At 34.2% G+C, this 16,103-nt stretch overlaps 1 protein-coding gene across 1 annotated transcript; it reads left to right on the plus strand.

The window, feature by feature from the left end:
- The first annotated feature begins 12,979 nt into the window (after positions 1-12,979).
- Positions 12,980-14,682, plus strand: LOC148598221 (uncharacterized). The gene is made up of 4 exons (XM_088561108.1): positions 12,980-13,095; positions 13,763-13,888; positions 14,145-14,244; positions 14,597-14,682. The coding sequence occupies exons 1-4, from the start codon at positions 13,056-13,058 to the stop codon at positions 14,622-14,624; spliced, it is 294 nt and encodes a 97-aa protein (XP_088417234.1). The 5' UTR covers positions 12,980-13,055; the 3' UTR covers positions 14,625-14,682.
- Positions 14,683-16,103: the final 1,421 nt, after the last annotated feature.

Genomic DNA, 16,103 nt, shown 5'->3' on the forward strand with positions numbered 1-16,103 from the left:
CTGGAAACAGAATTTTGATCAGGTGACTTGCATTTCCATGGAAGATTGTCTTTAAGGTGAAAGGGTAAAATGCGGAACTATACCGACTGCGTCGGAAAAAAGAATACGGGGGTAGCAAGTTCAGAGAATATATCTGGACTATTCGACGATGCACACCTATATCCAGGGAAGTATAATTGTGTTCTCTTGCAGCTTGATACAAGTGGACTTGCATACTAATAATATAATAGTGTTATTTTCCTATTTTCTATGTCTGGTTTTTGGGAATGAATGAATTATTACTACCTTGAAATTGGGTTTGACTCTCGAGTTTTGCTTAATGTCATATAAATACACCAGGTGAGGACCCTAGGGAAGATGTGCCGGGCGTATGGTCCACTCACATTGGGAGGGAATAATTGCATGGAATGACAATTCACGTAATTTACACTCAAAATTTTCTTATATTTCATACCAGATTTATATTATAGTATTACTGCATAAGGTTTTCCATATTGGCTTAGGTATCAGCCCGAGGCTAGCCATATTGGACTGAAGCATAAGGTTTTCCATATTGGCTTAGGTATCAGCCCGAGGCTAGCCATATTGGACTGAAGCGTAGACGAATTCTTATATTTCTAGCCGAGGACCAATAAATCAGCCAATACGAAAAAATCTTAGGGTGCACTATACAATTACATTAAGGCGCACTGTTTCGCACACCAAGTTACCCCGGTCAAATTTTGTAAAACTTAAATTAAAAGTTGAAATTTGGTGGATATATTGTTTAAATGTAGATAAGCATTTATACGTAGACAGATGTAATATATGTTATGGAAAACAGGTGTAATTTACATAAAAAATGGAACGTTTGGGACTAAAATTGCGAGAAAATGAATCGAAAAGGGTCTTATTATTTTTACCTTTTTTTGCCACCTACTCCGTGCATGCTTTCATCCTGTGGTAGTGTCTAGGTGCCCGATATTTTATAAAACATAGTATTTGGCTGTTAGTTTTGGAAAGGCACCCCTGATTTGTACTAAAACTCGGTAATATTTTTTTTCAGTATGTTACCATGGCTACAGGATTTCTGGATTTTATGAAAATAATCATTAAATTGATTATAAATGACTTGAACCTCCACACACCAAAGATTAAAAAAAAATGCACTCTTTTATGACAAAACACTAGAAATTTCTGTGTGGACTGCCTCAAAACAATTTTATTTCAACAAAATGAGACCAAATTTTCAGGAATGACCTAAGTGTATTGTACTACCTTACGCTAATATACCTTTATTGACCAACTAGTACAATACACTAGGCCAATATGGACTTTAACCAGTCCAGTATGGCGTATTGTATGGGAACGGCTTCATCCCGAATTTGACGGCTAGATCCCGTATTGGCGCACTTTTTTTTTATTTTGTATTGTATCGTCAGTTTTAATCATATTTTTTTCTTTTTTTATATTTTCTTTTTTTTTCATAGTCAGGATTTTACAAAATTCCCTACACCACCACCTGACTAGACTGTTTTGGAGTATTTAAACAAAAAAAAAGCAGGACTGACTATCATTTTTAGTGTAAACCTAATTAATCATATTTAGCTAATATTCGAACTTAAGTCAATAAAACTCATTACTCCTTGAATGTACTAAAACCTAATCTACATTTAATACCAGAATTCTACAAGTATTCGTCCGCTTAAAATTACGCATATATTGTGCACGTGAAAAGGGTGTCAACAGCGGCCGGACCCAGAGATTCCTAAATGGGAGGTGATCTTTCGAAGGGGTTCAATCTTTTTTTTTATATTACAAGAAAATTAGCTTTTGAAAAGGCCATCCATTCGGACGATTTGGAAACAAAAAATATTTGTCTCATTTTCCTATACAAGATTGGCAAAGTTATATGACTTTTATACATTCTATAGATTTTTGCATGCACATGTTACGGCTTCAAGTCGTTTCTAATGATATCATTAATTCAGTATTTACCTACTACATTACATGTCACTGTATACTCGAATTCACCTCAGCCTGTTTGCAGTTTTTTAGATTAATTTCTTTATTACTCAAAAGTTCCTTTAAAAAACTTGCCATTTTATTTATGTCCTACGAGAATTTTGCACTGAACGTATTGTTTATCCGCCATCTTGTTTCTATGGATATTTTGAAATGTTCCCTATTATCTCACAATTGAAGAGCTGAAATACCATGATTTCCCGCCATATTTCTGCTCTTTACCTTCAGTGAAAGAAAATACCAGAAGTTCCGAATGAGAATGCTACAACTGGTACTTAATACGAGACTAACCACATAAAGTATTGAATTAGCAGGGAACCGTTGAAATCGCAACTTTTTTGGGGCTTTTCCTCCTATAATTTCAACCCAAAATAAACAAAAGAAGAGATTGAGGCACAACATGTAAGCAAAGGTCAGACAACTTTGACGAACAACGGGATTTACAGCTAGAAGACTAGAGTATGTCTGAGGAAAATCCAACGGCTACTGTCGAGGAATGTTCGTGTAACGTGTTGCCGTAAAAAAAACTTTTAGAATATTTCTCTTTTAACAATCGAGTAATCGTAAGCTTGACAAGACAACATATTTCGGTGATTAGATAAACATGATCGTTTAAGGGATATTATTTGTTTACATATTATTTGCAGTGCTTGTATCAATATCAAGCCGACTTAGTTACGACACGAGCCAATCTGAAGCTGTCGGTAAAAATCAATATTGTCTGTTTATGATCTTCCTTCAGATAGGAGAGTTTGATAGATTGCTATCTACATATACTCCAAACATTTCGAACTTTCGAGCATTTTATAAAAGCGCATTTTGCATTAAAGGTTATTTATTTTTGTTTGCATGGGTATGATTTATCATAAGAGCCCAACTTAATGAAAAGGTGGTCTTTTCCTTTAAATGTCTGATTAAACGCAAAATGAGTTAAGACTGTAAAAAAAAACGTCTGATTAAACGCAAGTTGGGTTTAGTTAGTCCAAAAACGTCTGATTAAACGCAAAACACATTTAAACAGTCAAAAGTGTTTGATTAAACGCAAAATGAGTTCACTCAGTCCAAAAAAACCTCTGATTAAACGGAAATCTGGTTTAGTCAGTCAAAAAACGTCCGATTAAACGCAAAATACGTTTAATCAGTCAAGATATGTCTGATTAAACACAAAAAAGTTTAGATAGTTGACAAGTGACTTATTCAGTCAAATTTTAACTTAAAAAGTTACTACAAAAGACTGTACCAACATTATCAGTCTATCTCAGTCATTTTGACAGTCATTATCAGTTATATATTGACTATATCAGTTAAAATATGACTGACTATGGTACGGACAGTCGGTTTTTTTGTACAGTAGAGATATAAATCAAACATCATGTGATGATCATATGTTTCGGTTTACATATTATTATCACATGATTATCAAACGACACAAACATGATTATCATATGTTTTCAAGCAAAAATTAACATTTGAGAATTATATGATAATCATATGGCTATCATTTGTTAAACATCATCTGATTGTCATATAATTACCATATAATTACCACATGAATCAAGCACCATATGGCCGCAGATTTGACTGTGTATAATGTTACGATGTATTTGTTTAACAATCAGAAGTTTTATGGCCATCATCATGAACTTGTGGATCGTTACGGTGCATCTATCAGCTCAATGAGAAACGATTTGTTACCATGTCATGGTTCTCCTTTCCTTATTCATCTTCCCGGATGTGACATTTGAAAATGAACTCTGTGGGTGTATCTGGGAAAGAAGAGGACGCTTTGTTCACCTGGTCTTTGGACCCAGTTTTCCCGAGTTGTTTGTTTGTACGTGTTATTTTGGTTGTTTGATGTTCTTTGTTGTGTGGGTCTGTTTTTTCCGGTCTGGTCTTTATACTTAGATAATATTCTATTGATTTCTGCTCGAATCCTGGTTCCCTTGGTAATTTTTTTTTAAATACTAATTGATAACAACAATGACATTTAAATGAAGGAAAAACACAAATATATGATATACAACCCAAATTTAGATTTTGAATTTGGATGCTTAAACACAATTTCTGATATCAAAATTATTTATTACTGACAAATATTTCTCTTTGCAACAGTTCTTTTTTTATAACAATGCATACTTTCTTAATTTACCAATCTCGGTTTCTGCAGAAGATCATATATGTAGATGCTCTGAAACATGAATCACTCAAAATTTTCTGTCGGAAGTGTCGCTATTTTGGAAATGACATATAGTTAAAAGTAATGTTTTGAAATATTTACGCAGACCGACGCACGGCTGCTACGTAAGAACTACCTTAAAAACTTTAAAACTTGTACCTTAAAAAAAGGGGGGACGACCAAGTTAATTTAAGTCTGTAGCATTGGTTTATTAATAAAAACAGATTTATTGATAAAATGATACTTGAAGTTAAATTTGCTATAAACTAATTAATAACTATCACAGCAGCAACAAAATCATTGCACAATATCTAATATCAGCGCTTTAAGTATCTGACGTGTTCCTTACATTATGTCAATTTGCTTGGATAAAACTAACACCCCCTGTTTTCCAGGAAATGGCTTACTTTTAAAATCGCCTTTTTGTAACTCATACATCGCGCTATCGCATTCAAATAAAGGAATGGTTTCTAGATAGTCAAATCAATCAACTTTCTTTTCGATTTGTCATCTTGTTTTGAATTGAACTTAACATCACGATTTAAGACAACTGGCATAATTTCAAAGTCTGCACTCATTTTTCGCGGAGCTGCCCAGAAATGACCAGTTGTCACGTTAGTGTCATAATGCACTTCCGGTGAATTATTTCTACTACCGTTTTTAGCTTGGGCAGGCCTACTGTTTTCATTTTCGACTTCGTACTTTTTCGAAGCGCTACCAGTATTTTTATCTTTACCGCTATCATCGTCTTTGTTCCTCTCTCCGGCTTCTTCGAAAAGGGTAGAGAATTCCATTTCCCAATTCATCGCAGCGCTTGGTGCTTTTATTCTAGGCCTTTCGTTTGGAGGGACAATTCCCTTCCTATACATAAGTCTCTTCATTCGTTGATGATATCTGTAAAACGAAAATCCTAAACCAATGAAAATTGGGATAATTGTCAACAATGGAAACACAATACCAAGCACTGGTATGACCGGGATGACCGGAGTAATTAGGTCAGTGTGATTACCGAGTGAAGAAATCGATACATTGTTTATGTGTGTTTGGTTACTAGCCAATGATCCGATCAATGATACGGATGCTGCTGATTGATTCATTGTTCAATGTACTGTTTCTGTAAATAATTAACTAAGATGAGTCAATTGAGCGACACTATGACACTTTAATACACTTTCACGAATCAGAACCTGATACGGATCATTTAGTACTAGGTAATTATAAGTCGATAAATTCCTTTTGCAATTAAAAAGACCGTTTATTACAAGACAAATAAAACAGAAATGTTCGTGGATGCTGTTTCTGAATTTATATCAATATTTCTTTGTACAAATACAATATTCGAAGCTAATATAGAATATTTGGTTTGGAAACACGGAATGATGGATTCATTTTAAACCTGCGTTCCATTAATACAACACAAATTGAATGACATCTCTCCGTGTCTTAAAACACCCACTATTTGCTTTTCAGACACAAATTAGATTCAACACATTTGGTGGTCGATACAACACCTTTTCATCACGTTCCAAAAAGATTTGTCAAAAGAATACAATTCTTATATACTCCAAAATATGCTCCAGTCATTCATAAGAGTAAAGTACATGTATATAATCCACTTAAGAGACAATCAAGAATCATAGATAATACACTATGTATGTACAATATCTTTGAAAGGTCGCTGTCTCGTCAGAAATAATCAGCTAATCCACTAAGCAGAACTAATAATATTGATTAATTTTCCTGGCTTCTTCATCATTACGAAGTAAACGTTATATTTACCAGGCATTCTTCTGACATCAGTTTACACATTTGATTGATGCATCAGCTAGGTTATATAACTAATGATTATATTACGTTACCCGTAACATATTGGTGTAAACTAAATGGCCGTTAATTTCTATCACTTCTGTGAATCTCACCGAGAATCGTCGATCGTGTTATTTATAATTGCTGCCGTAACGTACATCGTACAGAAGTGCTTATATTTAATTTTGTAACATTTTGATAGCTTTTCAATCTTGTATAAGAGGGTACGATGTTAAACGAAATGCTCACACATTTTTTTTTTGTTTTATCTAGAATCAACTATTTTATTATTTGAATGTTTCTGCTTTTCACTTCCGAAATGACTGTGTGAAAGCTGCAAACAATTTTACACTCTATCATAGACGACATTAAAAGATTACTATTCACCATTGGGAAGAGCGATAAAATGCCTTAGAGTACGCTCTGAAGATGTTCTAGTTAATACCATGAAATCATCATGTATCAACCTTTAATGTAATGAAATCTTCTCCCAGAGATGATACAATGTCTAAACTGTTTCCAACAGGGATTAAGCATGTTTTTTTTCAGTACTTGATTTACACGTGACAGCGTCCTCTGTCATAAGAATGATAAACATCTTCCATATAAGAGTCAAGCTGTAATGCAATTTATATATTTATACACAGACCATCCAGAGGCAACCATTTGACTTATGAAGAATCAGATACATGTGAAGTATGTAGATTCATGCAGTATTTGTTGTATTCTTCTCAATAGCACTTCAAAATACAATCACATTGTCTTTAATATCATTTGCTGGGATGGGTTATTTACTGATGTTTTTTTTTTCTCGCTCGTAATTCGCCTGGCAAAATCAATTATAAATCCATATGTTATATTCATATATTAGATATATACATTCACCCGTCACGTTTTGTTTATTAAGCCAAAGCATTTAGTATTCTCTTACACGTCAAATTCCCGATGCTACTGAGAAATATTCTTCCCGTAATGATTCGTAACGTATAAGAAACTCATGTCAAATGTCGTCAATTATTTATTACTAAAAGGCAACTTAGCACTTGTCCATTCCGTCAGAACACAAACATTAAAGATTTTACGTGCGACAAAAAAAAGCTCATGAGGAGTATTGTTAGTCGCATCGCCACCATAGGACAACCTAGCACTTTTCAATTTTGGCGCATGGCAAACATCAAAATCCTTTACTGGTACTCAAGAAATTATATATATGTATACAGAGAGAGATAGAATTAGAAACCACGCAATCTTCTTATACAGCTGTAACTGTGACATTTGATAGTTGATTACACACACATCTTTGTCAAAATTCCGTCATATGGAAAATTACTTTGCTGTTCTAAAAATACTGCCTTGTTTGAAATATATTTCTAATTGATGGTTAAATCAGTTTTTACATTGAATTTTTCAATAAAAATCTACCTTTATGATAATGCTGAATAAATTATTGAAGGTTTATACTGTATATTCTATGAATAATTGATGTATATTGGCTTAATGCAATAATTAACAAAAGCTTCATAAAATTCCAATAACTAATTCTCACTCACATTGACGACAACCATAAATGTTATTGGATATTCTGAGTTAGATAATACATTAAGTACAAATCTTTGTAAGAATCCGGCAAAATGTAAAAAAAAAAAAAAAATCGAATACGACACGTGCATATCAAAATCCATATAATAGTATATTTTCACTCCGTGGAAGTCTTCTCCGTTCAAAATGACCTCCACTCTGCATCACAGGATATGTTTGAAAAAAAAAATTTACGTTTTTGACAGAGTTGCCAGCTTTTAAGATGTGTATATGCAGTGCATTTTAAGAAGTGTTTACAGAAGTGATATGACAAGTCATGTCTTTATTCCAGGAATAATCAAATTATTCTGTAAAAGTGGTAGATTATTCCATACTATGTTTTCCCACTGCCTGATTCTTGTAGAAACTGATACTTAATTGATCAGTGGGTGTTCGAATAAAGTTGGATTTAACTGCTTTTACGCATTATTGATGAACCTTGTTTAGTTATATATAATTTGTTTATTGATTCGCAGAATTTTAAACGCAAATGTAAAATAAATCAACACATACATGGTTTTGTAATGCTAATATAAAACGCACAAGCTAAAACAATGTGAATGTCATTTTTGGAAGCGGGGTTGTGCTAACCATAAAACCATAAAAAATATGCGCCATCTCAAATTTCAATGTGTGTGTACCAGGCAAGGAAAGAAGCAGCTAGATTCTTTTTCCGGTTTAGTCTAGATTTTGCCTGGTAGATGGTAAATTATATCATTTGCAAACTAGTTATTCATTTCTTCAATATTATTATTAACACGTGCACTGAATACATGCGAGACTTATTTCAGTAATATTTGCAGTCCTGAATCGCTTACCCAAGCCAACAATAGCATGACTTATCAACGTCTGTAGAATGAATGACGTCTTTACACTGAAAATAACAACATTGTGTATATCAGATGCTACAATTTATAGATCTATAAATTGTTTGATTATGAAACTGTGTGTGAGAGGTTACTCATTGAAGCATATTTACAGCATACTAATACTGTATTTCGAATATTAATATGAATAATATTTTTTGGTATCAAGTTTTCTCGATGCCACCGCTGCTGGACCAAAGGTATAATTCAGTCCAGTATTTGGACATTTCTGATAAATCATTGATTATTTACCGAAAATTTGCAATATTACAAAATTCAAAAACCCCTAGAGGACTAAGGCTTCATTCCTTGTATTGAACATGATGGACGGTTTCGCTGGTTATGGTTTCTTCTTTTGATACAGCCCGTGCAGGTCCGGATGTTTAAAGAATAGGCCTGCAGCAGTGCTAAGTTTCTCGTAAAAGGCGGCTAAATAGTGCTCAGAAACCTAGCCGCTAGGCGCTCTGCTCACAGAGCAATTGGGATGTCTGCCCAAGGTGGTGGAATGGGGTACCCCTGGCGTGTTACATGCTGGGGTTGTCAGGCTATAATACGGAAAACCTGACCGCAAAGCATAGTGGTGCACCGTGTTGGGAAAGATGCCACGTTCCTTGCCCGTTAAAGAACCCTGTTGTGGTATTCGATAGGAGTAGGAACCTTTGCGCTCCGCCACGGGAGGCTAAATTGCCCGACCTTACCCATCCCTCCCTTTTTCTAGTGGCAATAACAATTTGTCGACCCTATTATCCTTGTGTCCCATCCCTTTTTTTCATTTCATCATCATTTGATGTTTATTTTATCATCCATTTCATATTCATCGTCTGAATATAGCTGAAATATTGCTGCTCGGACGTTAAATCCCAACAATCAATCAATCAATCAATCAATCAATCTTTTGATACATTTTTTTGTATAATTTGATTACTTTTTACACGTTAACATTTTGTTTATTTGGATTTCCCTATGTATGTGGTTATATGGCTGCTGATAACAGGTTCCTAATCAAAACACGTGTACGGCATACTGATATTTTCAATATTAATATGAGTGGTAGTTTTTATAATGATATATATATTTCAATGCATCTTCAGAGCTAGCTTTGAGACTCGATAGACTACACCCAGGATATGCCTTGGTCACAGACTAGGTGCGTCGTTGTAATTTTAACACTGAAAACTGTCTACACTGAGTCTCTCGGACTTGTTGTAGCAAATATATGGATTGATTTAGCAAAAAATGAATTGTATCTACTAAACGTATACCAATCAAGTTAGTGGTGATTTTTATGGTCATGATAAGCTTTTTTGTTTCGTGTTATTCAGTAGTATTTTGAGACACAACAGTCTATTCATTAGTTTTTGCAACCAAGCATAGAATATTATTTTCTACCTCCTGTGAGCCAGGTTTCTTTTCTAAATTGGTAATGAAACACTTTTTAAAAACTGTATCACAAAGAAGAAGGACAAATAAGTCCCACTCAAGTTGATTGTATTTTATTGCATTGTACTTCAAGGGTATCGTATTTTTTGGTCGTTAACTCAATAGCTAGCTCACAATATACAAATACTATAATAACGATATCACGCATACATATTCTATGCATCCCGACGTAAATTATCGATGATTGTTTTACTTTATACGAATTTTAATCGATATTACAAATTACAATAGAACATTGCGAACGATGACTAATTTGCCTCAGTCTACTTCATCCCATTGAGGCATAGGGCGAATACAGTTCTTTCCACCTGTTCCTGTCCATTGCTGTTCGTTTTGCTTCTTTCCGCGTCTTATCAAATTGGTGACCTATGTTTCAAGTCTAGAACTTCTTTGGTTTTGTTTTTATCGCTCTTTCTAAAGCATGCCCTTCCCATTTCTATTTTATCGATCTTATAATCTGGATTATTGGTTGTACTTTAGTTCCATAGGTTTGTAGAGATTTGAGAGATGCTGCAATTTCTCTCCGTGTTTCCGTTCCATATATGTTAACAAATTTGACGCTGACTATAACAGACTTATTTCTATGAAGCCTGTTAAGAACTAGCTCGAGTCTTAGTGCTAGTTCATAACTGGTTTAATATAAATACTTTTTGTGCTTCCTTTTTTTCCTGCTGTAATACCCCCATGTGTGCCTCTCGATGTAACGAGGGTGCATTGGACGTCATCTATGAGGACGTCGCCAATCTGTAGGCAATCTCTCTGGTTTGTTTGTATTTGGATTCACATATTTTATTTTCTGTGGGTTTATATATAGACCTTGTTGTTTCAAGACTACTTACCGGATGTTGTGTATCTTAAAAGCGATTGGATAGTGTGTATATGTCATCAGCAAACTCAAGGTCAATCCAGTGCCTTTAGGGACTTTGTAGGTTGTCCTATCGCCCAGAGCAGCTTCCATTGGAAAAGACAACCTAAACGTTTACCATTTGTTACAGGGAATGCTTCAGTCATAGCTCCATAGTGGAATATTTGGCAGGAAAATTTGTCATATAAGAGTTTTATCATTCTAATGATCATTTGTGAAATTTGAAGAAGGTAACAAAGGATCTCTTGGTTAATGCTGTCAATACCTTTTTGGAACTCCACAAAATTCAGGGTTAGTGTCGTTTGCCAATTTATTGTCTGTAATAATTACCAGTTTGGCTATTTATCTGGTCTACGCATGATCTTTCTTGCGTGAAGCTAGCTTATCAGTGTTAGTTTCTTGTCAAATTGTTCATTCTGAGTAAGATGATGCTACACAGGAGTTTGCTAGATCTCCAGTTACAACATTAATTGTGATTTATCACTTTTTTTAGTTCTTTACGTCACTTGTCAGGTAGTTCAACCTGCCAGAAGTTATTTAATATTTGTAATAGGTTATGAACATAGGTATTATCGTAGACTTTAATTGCTCCGGTCGGCATGTCGTTAATGCACCCTGCTTTCCAATTCTTCAAACTTGGGTTGGCTTGGGTAACTTCAGCTTGAGTTATATTGTTGGTTCCTATACTGAATATTTGACTTTATGTAAGTTCATGTGAATCTACAGGTAGTGATCTGTTAAGTACATCATGGCAATGTTCTTTCCACCTCTCAAGTTGTTCTTCAAGATTTATTAGCGTGTTCTTGAGTTTTCTTTGACTGGTGTATTTTAGTAGTTGTAAGAATCGTGCAAAATCTGAAAAATGTGATACACCCCAAAAAAGGCTACATATTTTTATTTCTGTAATTAAGTTGTTATGGGTCTATACTACGAAATGAGTAATTATTCATTCAAATCTGCCTGCACTTAGGAGATAATCAACATTGAAAATGTAATAGATTCTACTGTATTTGAGTGTCATTTACAGAGTTATCTCCCTTAATTTTGAAATCTACAGTGCATTCTATATAATTTTTATCTCCTAAGAACACGGGTTATATGAAAAACTGAATGTTTACTACTGTTTACTATGGCAATTCAAACAAAATATAAAAAATAAAAATATGTGGGCTTTTATCCCATGAATCACATTTTGCATGATTCTTAGCTGGAGTGCTATTTAAGTTTGATTGTTTACTATCGATGGCCTTGTAATGTTGTATAGGGTTTTGATGTCTCCTTTGTCACATATGTGTTCAGCTTCTTTTGCTAGATCTTCTAAAAATCATTTTATCTTGTGTCGAGCTCTTCTTAACATATATACCTCTATTGCTTAACTATTCTTGTGTCTCCTGTTGTTGACTGTTTCATAAACAACCTCATATTTTCTTTGATTTGTCTGACGAAATATTTTCCATGTTTTTTTTTATGTTGGAACTATCATCATGTAAGTTTTCTAGTGAACTAAAATTACGATCGATAGATATTAATTTATAATTTAACACTTGAACAAAATTCGAACGAAAGTCAATTGATTAGTTTTTACAATTAAATATTCATCGATCCAATTTTTTATTAAAATTGTTGATTAAAACTATGTTCAAATTTTACATTCATGGATAAAATTTCAGGAAGTGTCTGTTCGATTTTTTAACTTTTTTTTTTTTTTTTTTTTTTTTTTTTTATAAAAAATACAATCGGCAAGATAATGACGATAAAGTTGAAAGTTGCTAATTTGATGCATTTTATGGTTAAATCTGTCTAAATGCGGTCACTTTTATAGTCCATTCATATCAATTCAAATATATTATTCAACTTGGTAAACCAAACACACTTCTTAAGGAGGTAAACCTAGGGTAAGGGACATAACAATTGAAATCAGCGATATGTTTGTATCATATTCAATTTCACCAAAGCCTATCAAGCTTTTTAATCCAAAGCAATCCAACTTACTTTGAAGCTTACATGGGATTGGTATCAAATGCTGAATACAAATGTTACAACTATTTGTAAGAGTTTTGTCACTTATCCTAGGTGCCTCCTTAAACCCCCCCCCCCCAAAAAAAAAAAAAAAAAAAAAAAACTTTATGGAGTTCTTTTGTAATTCAATCATTTTGCCGAGCAGGGAATGTTACCGTTTTCAGAAACCTTGGAAAGACTATGACGTGACGTGACTTGTAGTATACTGTAAATAGGTCTGGTTCATGACATGATTTAAATCAGATTTAACAACGAATCCTTATCTCACAGCACTTCACATATCTTGCTCAACGGTCAAAACATGAAGGTAGTTGTTGGTGTCATTGCCGCTTGTGTTCTTGGTAAGTTTGATGTATACATGTACTTGTCAATGCAAAGACGAATGCTGACAATACTAAGACTGCTGAGGTCGTAACAAATATATCAGGAAGATACGATGTATGTTTTTTTCCTATAAAATCTGTCAGACTCGCGGCTCATTGAGCTACAAGAAACGTTCTCTTCTGATACAATTGATTGCTTCATTGGTATTGTGACTGTACTTGCCAGAGCTGATTTTTCATGCAATTTGGGACGGGAACGTCTGGCAAAGCAAACAAATCCCGTTTCGTACTGACCCACTATGATAACCCCGTTTAATCGTGCTAGCTGACCGAAATAACAGTTCACAGGTAGAATTGTTCAAAAAAAAATAAGTCGTTGACGGGATAGATTTGTACTCATTTTAACATGGGTACGGCTTTTATATTCGATTATTTAACATCGAGAGAAAGCGAGGTGTTAAATGAGAATATAAATGCCAAACCCTTGTTAAAATGAGTACAAATCTACCCCCTCCACGAATTCAATCAGATGATACCCATTATGTATATCAACTGTTGTGAGGATGTAATGTTGCGACTGCTTCGTGTACTTCCGGCGACTGGCTCCCAAAATAGTGGATATACACATTAAATCGGTAAAGGATGTTTGATTTGGATATGTAATTTTTTTTCATTACGGTTTCAGGTTTGGCATGCGCAGAGAGATGTCCAGGTGGTAGTATCTCGGAGTGTGTACACACGTCATGTGATAGTTCATCTGAGTTACATTGTATAGACAATATCTGTGAATGCACCGTTACTGGGCCCGCGCGTAAGTGAAAATTTCAGTCAGTTTCCTGTATATAATATCATATTAAAATGTTTACTTTGGTATAAGTATAAAACACAAAGAATATTCTCAAACGGGAACACAAAATGTCTATATTGACGAGTAATGTGATACATTGTACTTAGTTTTTTTTTTATTTACTTTAATGTTTAAAAAGCAGAAGTTTTTAAATAAACATGATGGTCTGCTCTATAAATAAGTTCAAAATGAGTTTGTATTTTTTTTTATATATTATTAGAATGTCCCAATGGCACCAAAGCCGAATGTGAAGCAATACAAAACTGGAACTGTGCAGTTGCAAATCGTCATTGTGTTGACCAACAGTGTGTTTGTAGAAGGTAGCGTAAGGCTGAATAGCTAACGGGGTTCAGTGAAGGGTCTAGTGGAGGAAGCGGTCCTACAAATGTATCTACCGATCCCACCCCTCCACCCCCTTAATTGGAAAGTTTTGTTAATGTCGAGCACAATTGTGAAAATATGAGGAAATCATAGCCTGGAATCCCATTTCAAAAGCTCTGGATTCACCCTTGAGGATATTTTATACCCTGCCCCGCATGGGAATTATTGGGATTGATTTTACACACGATGACTTTTTGTGGGTTTAAACTGGTAACTATAATCGCTAACAACCGTAAGTACTTCATGTGAATACATTTTTAAAGACAATTTATTATTTTTTCTTATTTCCAGGATTCAGGGGACCTACCTTCTACGATAGAACACCATGTTCACTACGTCGATGAGCTTTCGTACGGAATAAAAAAAAAATTTTAGAATGTATGTTTTTATAAGGACCTGTACATCTAAATCTATATAATTTTAATCTGATTATAAATATAAATAATACCAAGAGTATATCTCAGTTACATGCTTTTTAAATTTATTCTTTTGTTTTATTTTCTCTGCAATTGTCTGATAAGATTTAAATTTATTCTATATATAGATCTGATGACTATATTTTATAAGTGCACAATATTCTGCGTAAATACAATATATTCTAATTTCACAATGCCAGTGGCAGAACCAGACATTTGTAAAGAGGATGTCCAGACCATCACTTCAAAAAATCTCTTAAAAATAGGTGGTCCAAACTCCCTGATCTCTCATCCAGGATCGGCCTTGCATGCATCTGTATAGAACATCTATATGTTTCAGACTAAGACTCATGCGCTTGCCCAAAATTAACAGATTTTTATAAAAAGAGAATAATAATAAAAAATAATAAATGAAATACTCGCTACAAGAAAGATCATTCAGTAATCATAAGAATATACACAAAACAACAAAAAGCATAAACGACCAGACAAAAAAAACCCCTGATTCCGAACTATCGGGCTAAACTAAGCACATGATACATATACATTTCCCTTTTTCGGTGTCCAAAGTCCCATAAATCTAAAATAATACCAATAAATAAATGAATAAAAAAAGTTTGAAAACGATGGACTACAAAACTTGAAGGGAGTAATCAAGGGAACCAAGGTTATAGCGGTAATCAAAAGAACGCAATCCAGGGACAAAGACCAGACATGGAAACAGACGTACACAAGAAAGAACATAAATTAACTAAAATCATACATACAAAGTAACAAAAGCAATTGAGCAACTCGAACTCCACTAAAAACTGGGAGCATGGACCAGGTACACCGGTAGGGTAAGCGTCCTCTGCTTTTCTAGAAAAACCCGCCGAGTGACAGTTAGAAAAAGTGCCAACAAAGGGTTAGTGTGAGTAAAAATAAAATAAGTTATATAGAAAATAACTAAATATAAATATAATCTATAGGAGTAATCATGGAAGGAACCATGATTCGAGCCGAAATCAAAGGAATCTACACCTAAGAAAAGACTAGAAAGGGAAAACAGACATGAAAAACAAAGAGCATGAAATAACCAAAATAAAAACGCGTACAAAAAATAAACAAAAGTAAATGAACAACTCGGACTACACTAAAAACTTTTAGCATGGTTCGGGTGCATCGATAGGGTAGGCGTCCTCTGATTTTCAGAAACACCCGCCGTGCTGCTCATAAAATGGCAAGTCTGGGGTAGACGAAAGAGGAAAGAAGATGATTTTAAGCAATCTAGAATAAATTTAATACACAGATGTGCTTACAATCTTGAGGGGAAAATTAACAAACAGATAAAAAGTTTAACAGTAGTAGAAAAAGTAATATGAAGCGTCACGTATTTTGTTATC

This window comes from Perna viridis, chromosome 14 (assembly GCF_037379345.1).
Source record: "Perna viridis isolate PV_CMFRI_1.1 ecotype Kerala chromosome 14, ASM3737934v1, whole genome shotgun sequence".
Classification (NCBI taxonomy): Eukaryota; Metazoa; Mollusca; class Bivalvia; order Mytilida; family Mytilidae; genus Perna; species Perna viridis.

What these genes read in the sequence shown, in the direction of transcription:
- LOC148598221 (XM_088561108.1), top strand. Translation starts at nt 13,056, where the DNA reads ATGAAGGTAGTTGTTGGTGTCATTGCCGCTTGTGTTCTTG. An exon ending in CACCGTTACTGGGCCCGCGC is followed by an intron (nt 13,889 to 14,144) that starts GTAAGTGAAAAT and finishes ATATATTATTAG; the next exon opens with AATGTCCCAATGGCACCAAA. An exon ending in CAACAGTGTGTTTGTAGAAG is followed by an intron (nt 14,245 to 14,596) that starts GTAGCGTAAGGC and finishes TCTTATTTCCAG; the next exon opens with GATTCAGGGGACCTACCTTC.